The following is a 15,529-nucleotide window of genomic DNA, read 5'->3' on the forward strand; positions in this document are numbered from 1 at the left end:
ATCCCCCACTACCAATCTTTCAGCACAATTGTAGACAAAACAAAAATACATTATTGAACATTCTTATGAAGACTGGCTAAAAGACTACATCAAATCTGGACATTAATTATTACATACAAGCCTATCTTCCTCAATCTCTTACTGGAAGAATTCTGGACAAAGGTAAAATAGAACTGCTACAACCAGAGCCCTTCACCCCGACAATCATCTTAGTAACAAGAACTATACACAAAGAAGTAATATAATCCTCTCCCTAGGTTTCCTTGCCCCGCCCCCACAAAAAAAGAAAGTTAAAGATAAAGCCAGCAACTTACCATTTCTGCAGCTGATAGAAGGCTGCTATTAATCATCTGTTCCCTCTTTATCAATGTAGACCGATCTGCTGCTTTTTTCTTCTCCACACAGACCAGAACAGTTCAGCCCTTTTAAATTACTCGTAAAAAGACGTTTTTTGCAGATCTTTTAGAAATTGCCCTTTCAAGGGCATTTAAAAATACAGCTCCTACACTGGTCCCATGATTGCTCCTGGAAAACTTGAATCCTCCATCCATCCTTATGACAATAATCCACAGAAATGACACACCAGACCACTAATTACAGCAAAGCAAAACTCCTCTCTTGAAAAATAAGAAGAGAAGTAATGCTTGCTACAAATGCCTTTTTAAAACCAATTTTCACAGGAAGTGCTTGACAAGAGCCAATCAGTGCATATTGTATTGATATTGTATTGCTATGCAGCAGGTAGGACAATTGAAAAAAATAATTTGAATAGTATTCTTTTGTGAGATATTTAGTCAAACATACCTCTCACATACATATATGCTGATACCACAACAGTATACAGTTATTTGTATTGCTAATATAAGCATTGCTATATCTTTAAAATTACACATTTTCAGTTGTGTTGGAGAGTGGAAGCCTATCATTTTTTTTCTCATAAAAACAGTACTTTTAGATTGCTGGAAATTGTCAGATCCATCTTAGGTTTAGTCAAGTATGATACAGTACTATTTTGACTTCCTTCAAGGCTAGTTGTGATGACTGGATGGGTAGACACAAATGTACACCAGGGTTACCACGTACGGCCCTGCCTGATTTGTGGTGAGCACTGTTACATGCTTGAAAAGGGATGCACAAGAAATGCACAGACTTTTAAGTGTCTGTGCTTCAATATGTATAGGATTAGGTGTCATAGTCCTTTGGGTAACTTGGCCAGTATTCTTCCTATGTCCCTGTGTTCCCATAAAGCCTTTGGCTTCCTTTTATACAAAACATTTGCCAACAGATTTTTCCAGAATGGCACTATACAATGAGGGGATAGCTGGCTTTGTGGCTATCATTGAATATCAGATGAACTCATTTTTACTAATTTTAATGAAATGGCTGGAAGAGAAATTCCTTTTTTACATGGTGAAGTAGTTACAGTTGATTATGATAAGTAGGAAGACATAGTGATAAACACTGCATATGATGAAGAGGGCTTACCCCCCCCATAAACAAATTTCACTTAGATTTTTTTTTATGTGAGTGTAACCTGAATGTCAGACACCAAAGTTTCCAAAACTGAATACTTTACAGGTTACTTTATTGGAGGCTAAATGGTGTTCATCTGTTAGTGATATAATGCAAACTCATTACTTTATGGCTGAAACTTCTGTGACAGTATTCCATTTGTTGCACCACTGTTGTATTCATCTAATTCAAGGATTAATGATCTCCCTTAAATGAATAATACAAATCTTCTTTACAGTTGTCTTACTTCTGAAATGATTTTTAAAGGAAATAACTTGAAAGGTTACTAAACAGGAAACTGAAAAAATGCAAAAGCCTGCATGTATTAAAGGATGGCCCAGTGGTGCAGCCTTAGTGTTGTTGCCTCACAGCAAGAGGTTCTCTGATTTGATTCTGAGATGGGGCTCCTTCTGTGTTGAGTCTGTATGTTCTCCCTGTGTTTGTGTGGGTTTCCTCCAACATTACAAAGACATGCATTTGGAGCATTTCTCCCTGGGCCTCCACTGAAAATTGGCTTTGTTCCAAGTCAGACTTTCCTGGTTAACAAATGTTAAATAAATAATATCCTTAAACTCTGATACCGTTCATTATCTGATGCCTATCCTTTAGGTTAAGTATAAAAAACAGTAACCTTTCAGCTCATTTCTAGTTGCAGTCCGTGCAAATAGAAATCTTCCTGATGGTGATCTAAGGTGACTGTACCTGCAAATATGTCATTAGGGTTTAATATTCTTTTCTAGCAGTTTAGTAACTCTAAATATAAAGAAATTAATATGTACTGATAAGTGATTGCTATATATGCAAATGTTAAGAGAAAAGCTATAGAACAGAAATTTGTAGTCTGCTTAAGAAACAGTCTTTTATTTTTATACTTCATTACTATTCACATTAAGAACAGCAAATAGATCACGATACATCATCAAGAATAGATTAGTATGTCAAACACTAATGAACCATGTAGACAAATAATACATTTTCAATATATGGTATGCATCATTGTTTCTAATCTCAGCAGGAAGATTATATTTTGTTTCAGAGATTCTCCAGTATAATCTGGTTTAACAAATTCCATTTGATATTAGTCTAATTACTTTTTTAAATTTATAACTGAATGCAAAGTGTTAAATACTAAGGCATAAACATTTATTACTGTTTCCTCCATTTCCTGTTTTGTAATGTTACAGGAGGTAATAAATAAATAAATAAATAAAGCTTCTGAGTTTTTGCCCCTGAACTGTGGCAGTCATTACCACCTGATCTTACTGAACTCAGAGACTATCAGCAGTTCCCACAGCAGTTTAAACAAGGCCTAATTGAACAATGTTAAGTGCATATATCAGAAATCAGTCCGTGTCACCTAACTCCCATGTTTACACTATTACATTCACGTCAGAAAACCTTAGCTGTTTAATCTACATATAAATTCATACCCACTTCTTCCCCATAGACACTATCCATTTCCTGCTATATATCTAATACTCACTTCTGCTATTAGCACTTTTTTACAGCTCTATTACTCTGCAATTTCTCATCTCTTTACTGCTAAAGTTTCTCTCCATACTTGTATATACTATGTCCGATCTTTTGGCTGGACTACATTTACCTCACATAGAACCCCCAATCTTACTTCTTTGTAAACCTTCTTTTACAACTATATATATATATATATATATATATATATATATAGAGAGAGAGAGAGAGAGAGCCATGGTGGTGCAGCAGTAGCATTGTCGCCTCACAGCAAGAGGTTCTCCCATTCAATTCTCGACTGGAGCGCCTTCTGTGTGAAGTCTGCATGTCCTCCCTGTGGTCGAGTGGCGTTCGAAAGACATGCGTGAAATGGGTGTGCCTTCGTTGAAGGTTGGGCATCGAGCTGGCACCTCGGCACCATAAAAATCTACTGCCAATCATTAGCGGACCGGAGTTCCGCTGTGGCGACCCCTAACCAGGAAAAGCCGAAAGAACAACAACAATAACAAGATATATATTATTTGTTTATATTTTACAACTATGTTATTTTGTGTCACTGTGCTATATAATTTAGTTATACATTTAATTGAACATACTGTTGTTACTATGCATGTAACCTGGGCTGAGCTGAAAGTCTAGATACACACCCACATGCAATTGAAGATGTGGCACAACTGCACATTTATACAAATTTCAATTTATTAACAAATGATTGTCAGAGATTTTTTTTCAAACATTAACAGCTAAACATGTCTGTAAGCTCCACATATTTAATTTAATGTGAGATACATGATTCTGCCACTGTGGAAGATGCAAAGAAATATAATTAATATATAGGCAGACAATCAGTGCGGTGTGGTTAAGTGTTTTGTTGTCTGTGCAAGTGCTTAAAGTGGAATAAATCCCTAAGGGCGGTATTGAGAGATACAATATACTCAGTGTAGGCATATTGGACATGAAAATGCATAGACAAGGATAGGACATAAAAATGCATAGACATGTATAACCCCTGACTCAGAGATAATTATAGACCGTGGCTGTATTTGTAGAAATGATATCTTCCTGTGCATCAGTTAGGAGGCTGGTGAACAGGATATATACAGGTGAACTACATCAGAAGAATAAAAGTGATAGTACATTTAAGGGACAGCAATACTAAATACCATGGCTGTCTATAGAGTTAGTGTAACTTTGCAGTTAGAGGTCTATGCTAGTGAAAAAAAAGGTCACTGTGCAGCTACTGATGCAGTGCTTGAAGTGTGCTGGCCATTACTCAGTACAGGTGCAGCAGTGAATGTGACCTGTGTTCTGCCATACACCTCATTAAAAGCTGCTGCTGTGCTATATTAGCACAGTAACACAGACAAGCCCACACAGACACACACATACATGCAGAAATGCTGTAACAACACACATACACACACACACACACACACACACACACTCACACACTAACACACACAGACACACACTATACAATAATAGTACTAAGACATACATACCTAAACAAATCACAATAACAACACACACAAGAGTAACACAAAATAGTAGAAATGCACACGCAAATACATATTACAGAATAACAGTGTACACTCACAGGAAAGGCAGTAACAGTAACACAAACACACACACACACAACAGTAACACAAAACAGTAGTAAGACACACACACACACACACACACACACACACACACACACACACACACACACACATTACAGAATAACAGTACATACTTTCACAATAGGCAGTAGTAAACACATACAAACATAACACATTAAGAATGCACACATACAAAGCACAACAATCACACTTAGAATTTTGTCTCACTATGCCAGCCATGCCCAGTGCACAACAACTGCTATTCTGACAGACGTTAATGGTCTGTACTAACAGCAGTACAGAACAGAATGACACAAGGCATGCCAAAATATCTGTATCTCTACAACACCATTCATAGCATGAAGCTCAAATGAGATATAAAGGAGGAGGAGTACACAAGAAGAAGTAATATTGACAGTAACATTCTGTAACTTACTTTTTCACATTGAGCAATGCCATTTAGCAGTGGTGACAGCAGTGGTGAACAGTACATACGATTATCTTCTCTATGCAGTACTGATCAGTCTATGCATAAATAACTGTGCCTGCAGACAGACATAGTAATGTGGAATTCATAGTACTGCTCTAATGTGTACCCATATGGCACCTTGTGCACAAGTCTTACAAGACAGTGCACCATGATGTCCTGTTCTGCACCTCAGTATATTCAGAGAGCACCTGTTGCTCTTGTCTTTTAAGACAGTGCGCAATGGTGTATTGCTGTACACCCGCAGTATGCCTTCAAAGCACTTTATATTCTTGTATTACAAGATAGCACACATTTTCCTGCTCTACACATATAATATGCACACAAGGCATCTTTTATGGCAGTATTACAGAACCAGTAGGTATGATATTAAATGTGCTTAAAAAGACTAAATTAATTGGCTTATTGTCTCCTTCTGTCATTGACCAAATCTAATATAATTTAATTTTCCACTGTTCTGCACCATCATTAGAGTGTGTGTATTTTGTTTTTACGACATGCATTTCTTCAGAACTTTAAAGTGGCAATCAACTAACTCAATGCTACAGGGTGGAGCTTTTGGGCAGCTTATATTCAATCTCTTCCTATAGTGTTGTCCTCCTCTCTGCACATCTCTTTCACTTACTACTTTCATGGGCACATTGCTTTAAGTGCTTTTTTCCTTCTGCACTCCTTTTCCTCAACATTGAGGCCACTGGTTCCCATCTGGGTCATGCAGTACAGACATGCTGTATGCTGTCTAAGCTCTAGATACCTCCACCTTACTTGACAGCTTCCACTTCCTTTTCTCATTGCAGGATAGACAATGCTGGTAATCCATGTATACCATGCACAAAAATTCTCACAAACTCCAAGATTCATGTTTTGCCACATTGATACAGTTTTACACACAAATTATTTTGCATTATCCTAGTAGATATATTATTCTGTTTATGAAACAATCGTGTAATGCATAGGGCAAAGCATTTTCCACACAACACTTAATATGTCATAAGGAACTGACTCTGAATTTCACTGTGTCTCTTGAGTTATGACTTGATTTATACAGGGTTAGTTATATTTCACGCTATAGTCAGAATTTTAGAACAGAATTCTTTTCAAGTTTTAATCCATCTTTAACCCTTCACTACGTGTCTAGCCGACCATTAGCAGCTTGGTGTTGTTCCTGCTTCTCCCTTTATTGTCCTTAGTACTCCATCAGGGCTTGGACCAGAATTACGTTTGATCAGTTAGGAAGAAGAAAAAGGAAAGAATGCATGTGGCAAACTGTAAGAATCGTATACATGCTGGCTTTGTATACCGGAGGGATTGTTTTATGCTGTAACTGGTCAGAGCTGCTTACCATCATGCATATTACTACTCATAACATCATTAGTTCCCAGCCTTCTTGGTATGCTGAATTCACTGGCAATCAGATGTGTGATTGCAGCACTACCTGAGTGATGGGGTGGTGCTGTGTGATTATAGCACTAACCCATCACTAGGGGAGTGCTACATTTCATGCAGAACCCCCACCCCCTTCTCAGAATGAGCAAGCCAACTCTTTCCATTCCTTCCAACCCCTCCCTCCCTTGCTCTTCAAGTTCCCAAGCCATTAATCTAACTTGGGACATCTGGTTCATACTCAGGGCTCCCTCCCTCTATGCTACAGAACCAAATCTTTTTCCATCTTTTACTAGCAAAATAGTTAGCATATTCATATGTGTTGGTTACTTTTGAGTTTGTAAGCAAGTATAGTAACTAATTGTTCTATCAGCTTGTAAACATATTTTTTCTTTTTTATTATGCAGATCAGAAGTTGCAATATTTTACAATGACCGCTCTGTTCTTGAAAATCACCATGTGAGTGCTGCCTATCGACTTATGCAAGAAGATGAAATGAATATTTTACTAAATTTGTCCAAAGATGACTGGAGGTAAAACTAGTGTTGTTTTTTTTTTTAATGCTTCAACCATTTAGTGTCCCTGCCATGCTCTTTTAATTTCCTTACTATTTATGGGACATGTATTCTATTGTGTTAGTCATTCTTAACTGTGTTTTGTTGAAATGCTACCATACTGTACATGGTTCCTTATCTCAACATCCAAATTATTGTGTTTGAAAGAAAAATATAGGTATTAGCAAATGTACCCCCAAATGTCACTATAATACACAAAGGTACATACACTTCCATCCCATTAAGCTTTCACATCACTATGTTTATTTGTGATGCTGTGTTTTTGGAAATAATATATTTCTCTGTTCTTTTGAAAGCCATTTATAATTTTTAGAAAGGTCCTTAGAAATGTTTTTTCTTGTACCAAAATAATAGCAAAAGAATACAAGAATGTTATCATTTCCATACCCTGCTAATGAGACATGGGTTATTTAATGGCGTTTGACTCTAGGAACAGATTTAACTAATTCTGAGGTTGGACATTAGTTTATACATGGACTGCCATGATTTTGCTCCAAAACTGGGAAAAAGTTAATCCTGTAACCTATATCCCTAGTGCAAGACCTAATCTTAATGCATGTTAGGATGCTTAACAAAAGCTTGTTAAGCAACTCTAAGCACTGTTAAAGTTGGGTCTCATGTTAGGAACTAATAGCTAACATTGCCAGATGGCAAAGAACAGAGGCAGAAAGTAAAACAGCTTTTACAATTTCTTCTGTATATTGTAAAATACTGCCATTTTTATTGCATCTAATGTTTTATTCTACTGCACTATATGCTGTTGCAATCATTTGTATTTTTCAAAACCTTTGTGTATCATGATTGAATATTTATGTTAATTGCATATGAATTGCCTGATTACTCTATGCCGTGTCTTACTTGATGTCAGTATAACTGGAGGTTCAGTCCTTGGGCCTCCCCTGAGAAAAGGCTACTACCTGTCCATTCAGACTTTCCCGATAAACAAAAGTAAATAAATAAATAAATACATTTATAAAAGCTGTTAATGCTTCACTCTGTTACACTTATAAACAGAAAGTCTGATTTTAAAGGCATTAGTTCTACAATGGGGCACTTAATTTCTAAAATAGTTTGTACTGCTACACTTTTTATTTAAATAGTAGCACGTCTGCTATAAAGGATTATTATTGGTTTTCTGATCATAAAGTCTATTATGCATTCTTTACACGCATACTAGGATTTACCTCTACAGCATCAGTGTGTAGGTACATTTCTTGGCATCTATGTCTCTAAGCCAGTTATGATCATAAACCTCTGTATTAAGGACCACGATATGAAGTATTCATCATTGACACCAGCAGCAGTTTGGGTACGTTGGGCCCTGGGCTGTTTCTACTTGTTGGCCCCCAGCACTTCTTTTAGTACATTTCTGTTAGCATTCTTTTGCATTTGTCTTCCTGATTGTTTTAATTTATAGTTAAGATATGATAAAGCCAGATTTGTTGAGTGTTTTTACTTTTGGATTGTTTTGACAAGAAACGTACATACCTGATTGTTCTCCATGACCTTATTATTGCTTGATAAAGCAAAATTTGTTTCTGAGTGTCAGACAATTGACTTTATGACTGTGGTGATACTGTTGAGGCAGATATACAACTCAAAAATGTGAATGGTAGAGCCTTTCTTCATAAAAAGATCACCCTCCAAGTGAAAGCAAGACTCACGTATCTGCTAAAAAAGCAATTTCTCAAGTAGCAAGTAGCAAACAGTCTGAGGGCATATTTTTCCAATGGCACCGGAAGACACTGAAATAGATACACGGCTCTTAAAAAGTAAATTTTCCTAGCCAAAAATCTGCATAAAGCAGCATATAAGTTCACCCACTTCCAGTCGGACTGTGGAATGCTACTAAAAACAGAAGTTTAAAAATCATGCAAAAATATAAACATATTACCACTTCAGCTATTTGGTCAAACATAGTATGTTAGTAGCTAGCCTAGTTTATCTACCCATCCCTTGCCAATGTCACAGGCAATTTTAAAGCATCTTCACCTTTTAGAGCAATGATCATGCACCTCAGTCTTATACTTAATCATAGACAGATTCTTCAGTGACACAGAGTCCTTCTAAGCAGTCAGTACCACACTGGAAAATCATGGTAAATGGCAGTCTGATTATTTAAGCTTCCTTTTTCCAACAGACCAGGCTTTCTGCTGTATACTTACCTTTCTAAACAGTTCAAAAACACTTACCTACAGGATGAAGTCTTTTGCCAGGAGTGTTAGCTCAAAGGGACTAGAGACTTGTGTACATACTGCACAAGATCAAGGGGACTAGTGATCTGTATGCATGCTGCACAAGATCAAGGGGACTAGAAATCTATGTGCTGTGCAAGATCAGGGGGACTAGTGACTTGTGTACATACTGCACAAGATCAAGGGGACTAGTGATCTGTATGCATGCTGCACAAGATCAAGGGGACTAGTAATCTATGTGCTGTGCAAGATCAGGGGGACTAGTGACTTGTGCACATGCTGCACAAGATCAAGGGGACTAGTGATCTGTATGCATGCTGCACAAGATCAAGGGGACTAGTAATCTATGTGCTGTGCAAGATCAGGGGGACTAGTGACTTGTGCACATGCTGCACAAGATCAAGGGGACTAGTGATCTGTATGCATGCTGCACAAGATCAAGGGGACTAGAAATCTATGTGCTGTGCAAGATCAGGGGATTCAGTGACTTGTGCACATGCTGCACAAGATCAAGGGGACTAGTGATCTGTATGCATGCTGCACAAGATCAGGGGGACTAGTGATCTGTGTGCTGCACAAGATCAAGGGGATTAATGATCTGTGTGCATGCTGTGCTGCACAAGATCAAGGGGACTAGTGACGTGTAAAGACTGCAAAATAATCAATGGGACTAGTGATTTGTGTGCATGCTGCACAAGATCAAGGGGACTAGTAACTTGTACATATTGCAAAATAATCAAAGAGACTAATGATCTGTGTGAATGCTGCACAAGATCAAGGGGACTAGTGATCTGTGTGCATGATGCACAAGATCAAAGGGACTAGTGATTTGTGTGAATGCTGCACAAGATCAAGGGGACTAGTGATCTGTGTGCATGATGCACATGATCAAGGGGACTAGTGATCTGTGTGCATGATGCACAAGATCAAGGGGACTAGTGATCTGTGTGCATGATGCACAAGATCAAGAGGACTAGTGATCTGTGTGCATGATGCACAAGATCAAGGGGACTAGTGATCTGTGTACATGATGCACAGGAATAATAAGACAAGTGACCTATTTGAATGTTACACAAGGTCAAGGGGACTAGCAACATGTGAGTATGCTGTCCAACACCAATGGGACTAGTTAACTGTGTATATGCTGCCCAAGATCAAAAGGACTAGAGATCTGTATGCTTTACAAGATCAAGGGGAGTATTGACCTATGAGTAAGCCTTAGTATAACACATACAGATAATTGCTATGCAATCCAATCATTAAATACATGAGAAAAAGACGAAGAAAGCAGTACATTGCATGTAGTACACTCACTAAATATATGAAAATACGGGTCCACTACAGAATCCCGAAAGCTCATAATCCCGAAGCCCAAAATCCTGAGACCAAAATCCCGAAAATTCAAAATCCCGAAAGCCCAAAATCCTGAAACTCAAAATCCTGAAAACACAAATAATGCTAATATGTCACTATAAAGACACTAATATCTACCAACTGACCCTGACCCTAACCCTAACCCTAAGGTCCATCACTATCGCACACTCACCTGACCCGCGCCCTAACCCTAACTCACTTAAACCGCCCCCAACCCCAACATTTGTCACTATTGCATACATGCCTAACCTGCGCCCTAACTCACTTAAACCGCCCCTAACCCTAACATAAAACCAACCGCACACTTACCTGAACCCAACGCATGACCTAACACCACAGGGCTAACAATAGCAAAGCCACAATGACGTAAGTATGTCCATTTTTTTTTTCAAGATTTTGAGTTTCAGGATTTTGGGCTTTCGGGATTTTGAATTTTTGGGATTTTGGTCTCAGGATTGTGGGCTTCGGGATTATGAGCTTTCAGGATTCTGTAGTGGACCCGAAAATACACATATAATTCTGCAAGGTAAACAGAGAAGTATATTGCAATAAATGCAGTACAGCATAATATATGATTGGAACTGGTAATTAAAATGAAACGGCATTATAACCAGCAGTTACCACTTCAAGTAGAAGGTTAGCAAATGGGAGCTTTTAAACTTTTCATATAATAGTTAAAGACTGAAGCAGCAGTTTTCATGCACTTTTAGTCTTAGTAACATTTGTGTATCAGTCAAAGAAAATATATTGGAATCTTTAGTGGTAGAAAGGTTAATTCATATCTGTGTCTCCAGCAGGATGAAAAACATTTGTGAAGAGCTGGCTCACAGACAGGATCCACAGACTTACAACTGGGGAGTCCACCTCAACAAAGAGACCAGTCACAAGTGTAGTCCCTCCAGGATCAGTCCTGGGTCACTCCTTTTTGCATTTACTTCTCTGAAGTCAAGGCCAATGTCCAGGGCCTCTGGCTGACCAAATTTGCAGAAAATTGTAAATTAGGAGCAGTCATATAATCACTACCGGCACTAGTGTTCTTTCGGAAGGGCTGACACAAACAAATAAATTGTGTCAAAACCATGAACAAAAACCATATGCCAAGGAAGTTATCCACCCCTGATAACTATCATACTGTCTCATTAGTCAGGGACTTGGAGACACAAATTGACAGTAATCTAGCCTTCAATCATCACATGTCTACAGTGATGAGGAAATCGTTTTGTATTGTGCAACTTATAAACAAAAATATGGCATCTGGGTCAAGGAAGTCATTGTTCTACTGTATCCATCAGATGTGTAATTGAGTACAGTGCCCCCTTTAGCATGTATATAACCAGGAATATCCAATAATTGGAATGTTCACAAATGTTCTTCACTAAAATAATACAGGGTATAAGTAACATGCTCTATGCAGACTGTCTCAAAGCTCTAGTCCTGTATTCTGCCTCCTACAGGCTGTAGAGGGAAGATCTATGCCTGGCATACAAAGCATTACTAGACCCCACCCTGATGGACCTCCTGCATATCCACAAAACAAACAGCACCAGAATTACCCATTCTAAATACTTAAATCTTGCCTGTGATTTGAATAGGACCTGCTGAAGAAGCAGGCATATATCCCAGAGACTACCCCTTCTTTGGACCAGGCTCCTCATTCATGTGAAGCAGAGTTCCTCCACAGTCTGATTTAAATGTAGCTTGTACAATTGGATGAGTAACATGAAATTAATCCCTGGTTTGGCAGCTATCTTTCTAGTGGACACAAGCAGCCTATAAATGTTTCATTTCTCAGGCCCCTGCTTTTAAATGTTTCATCCCCCAAGCCCTGCTTACACTTATCAAGGATACTGGAATTTGTCAGAGATTTGTGATACATGGCTAGGCTTAAAAAGACCCTAGTGGTCATTAATCTAGCACTTACATTTGAACCTATGAACCTTTGAACCTGTAAGAAGCAAGTATTGTCAGTCTTATGTAGCCATTATCTTTAAAGCATTTTCAGAAGGTTTCATTATGGCGGTCTTCATAAATTGATGCTTTAAACTCTAGTAGAGAGTTAAGGAATATTATTTCGGAGTGAATGTTGTTTCATAGTGCTAGACAAGATTTGGAGAATGCATGTTCTCTGATGCTAGCTTTAAACGCAGGGGCTTTCCAAGAGAGATTGCTTCAACTGGTGTATTTCTTAATACATAGTTTTAATCTCTGGTTGGGAGTTTTTCTTTCTAGGGGTGGGCAGTGACCCTCATTTAGAATTTTATATAAAAATGTGCATAGCAAGAAGGCAGATCTTTCAGTTACAAACAGCTAATTGATGCTATTCAGCAGGTTGTATTGGAGAAAATAAGTGTCTCATAGTAGAGCATACCAACAGATTTTTATTCTAGTACTAGTACACTGTGAGTGTTATAGGTAGAGTGAAAAAACAGAAGTGGTGGTCTGTATTCCAAATTAGGGAGTAGGGCATTTTTGGCAACAGCATTCCCAACAGAAGGAAATAGTATACTGGAGAACCTGGCCTTTCAGATTGTATCTATACATATTGTGGCACTAAAACCTTGCAAGGCTCAGTTTTTCTATAGAATTTTCTTCCCTTCTTTACATTTGCTTTTATACTTAGTGTAGATACCTCACCACTCAACTCTGTTGTTTTACTTACTTCAATAATCCTGTCCCTGCCAAACTTGTACTCACACTATCTGTACAAAATTGCAAAAGATACAAACTTTCCCACATATGTAGCGTATCTTGCTTGGCTTCTTGCTTATGTACTGTCTCATTCTAACTGTATAAAATCATAAAAGTTGCTTTTATACTATGTATCTAATGTTCATAGGTTCATAGGTTCATACTAGGCTGTCTTTAATTTTGCTATGCCCTTTTTCGAGGTTAGTATACTGTGCCTCTGTCTAACAGTGACACAGAAGTGATACCCGGGGTAAACCTACGATCTCCCATCCACTCATCAAGATTCTTCTTGAAGAGAGTCAGTGAGGGACTCTGCCTAACCTGGACTGGGATTTTATTCCAGAGGGAAGGGAGTCTCTGGGTTATGAATCTGTCCCTCCAGCATGTCCTATTTATTTCAGTGCTGAGGTTCAAGTCTCTCGAGTGCGTAGCTCAATGGGATTTGGATTTTCTGAGGTGCAGCATGTCCATTAATTCCGGGTTGGACATGGCTTTATACGTCAGGCACAGCTCGCCTCTGAGCAGGTGGTATGCCACTGAATAGAGCTGTAGTTTCTTTAACATATGACATGGCAGCATATGGCATCTGTTTGAGCCCTTTGATCCTCTTGGTGAGGTACTTTTGGGGTCTTTCCAGTTGCTGCAGGTGTCTGGTAAGGTACATCTCAAAAGGGGCATTGTACTCAATTATGGGCCTGATGAGGGATGAGTAAAGAGGCATGATGACCTCCCCTGATCTAGATGTGAATCCCTTCATGATTAGGTGGGCTATATAAAATGTTTTTCTAACCACTTTGGCCACGTGGTTGTCAAATGAGAGATTGCTATCAGCTTGGGTCCCCAGGTCCCTAATTACTTCTTCTGTACTTAATGGATTACCACCTATGTGGTAATTTGTGGGCACTTTGTTTTTGCCAAAGGGGATGACTATATACTTTTTGGCGTTTAGCTTGAGGCCATGGCTCTGGCACCAGTTGTCTGTTTCTATGAGGCCCTTTTGGAGGATGCTTGTGTCAGCTGGAGAGTCGATTATGGTGCCCAGTTTGCAGTCATCTGCGAACTTGGTCAGCCACAGTCCTTCCGTGTTTGCCTGTACCTCCGAGAAATATATACCGAACAAGAGAGGTCCCAGGACTGAGCCTTGTGGGATGCCACTTGTAACTGGTTTGGAGTGCTTTGTTCTTATATACTATTTATGTAAATATGAATGCTACTGTTATACTCATGATAATTGCTTGTAATTGATTTGTGGAGGTTTTCTCCCTTGGCATCCGCTGAAAATGGATATGCATCCAGTCGGACTCTCCTGGTCAACAAATGTAAAACAAATAAATAAATAATAATAACAGAGTTTTAATTGAGGCATTTTATTAAGTCTGTGATCTGTATGTGTAGAAAATGAAAAGAAGGGTCTAGAGTAAGCTGCAGGTAATTGTTTGTTACAAACTGGATAATATTGTACTGAGTATCTGTAACAGTAATGTTTGGTAAATGGATTAGTTTATATGGGCTGACAAAAAGCATTATATTTTGGTTGGATAAGAGGTTTATTAGATTCAGTCCATATACAGAGATCTGAGAAGAATTTTTAGATTTCATTTTTGTAGAGTTATTGTACATTTACTAGACTGCAGAACAAGACGCTTGTCAATGTACTGTGATATTTATCTGTGAAGGTTTTCCTTGAGTTCGTTAATGAATAGAGAAAAGAATGATGTTCTCTATGAAAAACGGAGGGGCTGCCAGCCCAGCCAGATAGAATTTTGTAAATAATTCTATGTCACTGTAAATATTAATATGATCCACAGGCTGGTTTCACAAATGTAAGAAAACTGTGTTATGTGCTAACCTTCAAAAATGTAACCACAGTGCACCATGCCGGAAGAAAGCTGATAAGTAAAGAGGCTGCAAAAGTACCTCACAAAGAGAATCCTAGGCCTTAAACACTTGTCCTGTATGGACAGACTTAAAAAACTCCAACTATTCTCTGTCTCATATCGCCTACTTAGAGGCAATCTCTGCTTGACTTACAAAGCCATGTCTGACCCAGCTCTGTTAGAAATGCTACATCTAAAGAAATCCCAGTCCCTCCACACTACATGCTCCAGAGACGTCAACCTCATTACCACAATCAACAGAATATGCTGGAGGGACAGGTTCATAACACAGAGACTGCCCATGCTATGGAATAGACTTCCCATACATGTCAAACAGAGTACCTCACTGGCCCTCTTCAAGAGAAAT

The 15,529-nt window shown here is 38.5% G+C and overlaps 1 protein-coding gene across 2 annotated transcripts in view; it reads left to right on the top strand.

Annotated features, from left to right (window-relative positions):
* The window catches only part of PDE1A (phosphodiesterase 1A), a 2,023,853-nt gene that overhangs the window by 1,626,874 nt on the left and 381,450 nt on the right, over window positions 1-15,529 (top strand). For both annotated transcript variants that reach the window (XM_044075254.1, XM_044075255.1), the window contains exon 9: window positions 6,861-6,986. In XM_044075254.1, coding sequence (XP_043931189.1) covers window positions 6,861-6,986 — 126 coding nt within the window. The remainder of the gene's footprint in view (window positions 1-6,860; window positions 6,987-15,529) is intronic.

This window comes from Protopterus annectens, chromosome 6.part0, assembly GCF_019279795.1.
Source record: "Protopterus annectens isolate FY-2018-M chromosome 6.part0, PAN1.0, whole genome shotgun sequence".
Classification (NCBI taxonomy): domain Eukaryota; kingdom Metazoa; phylum Chordata; order Ceratodontiformes; family Protopteridae; genus Protopterus; species Protopterus annectens.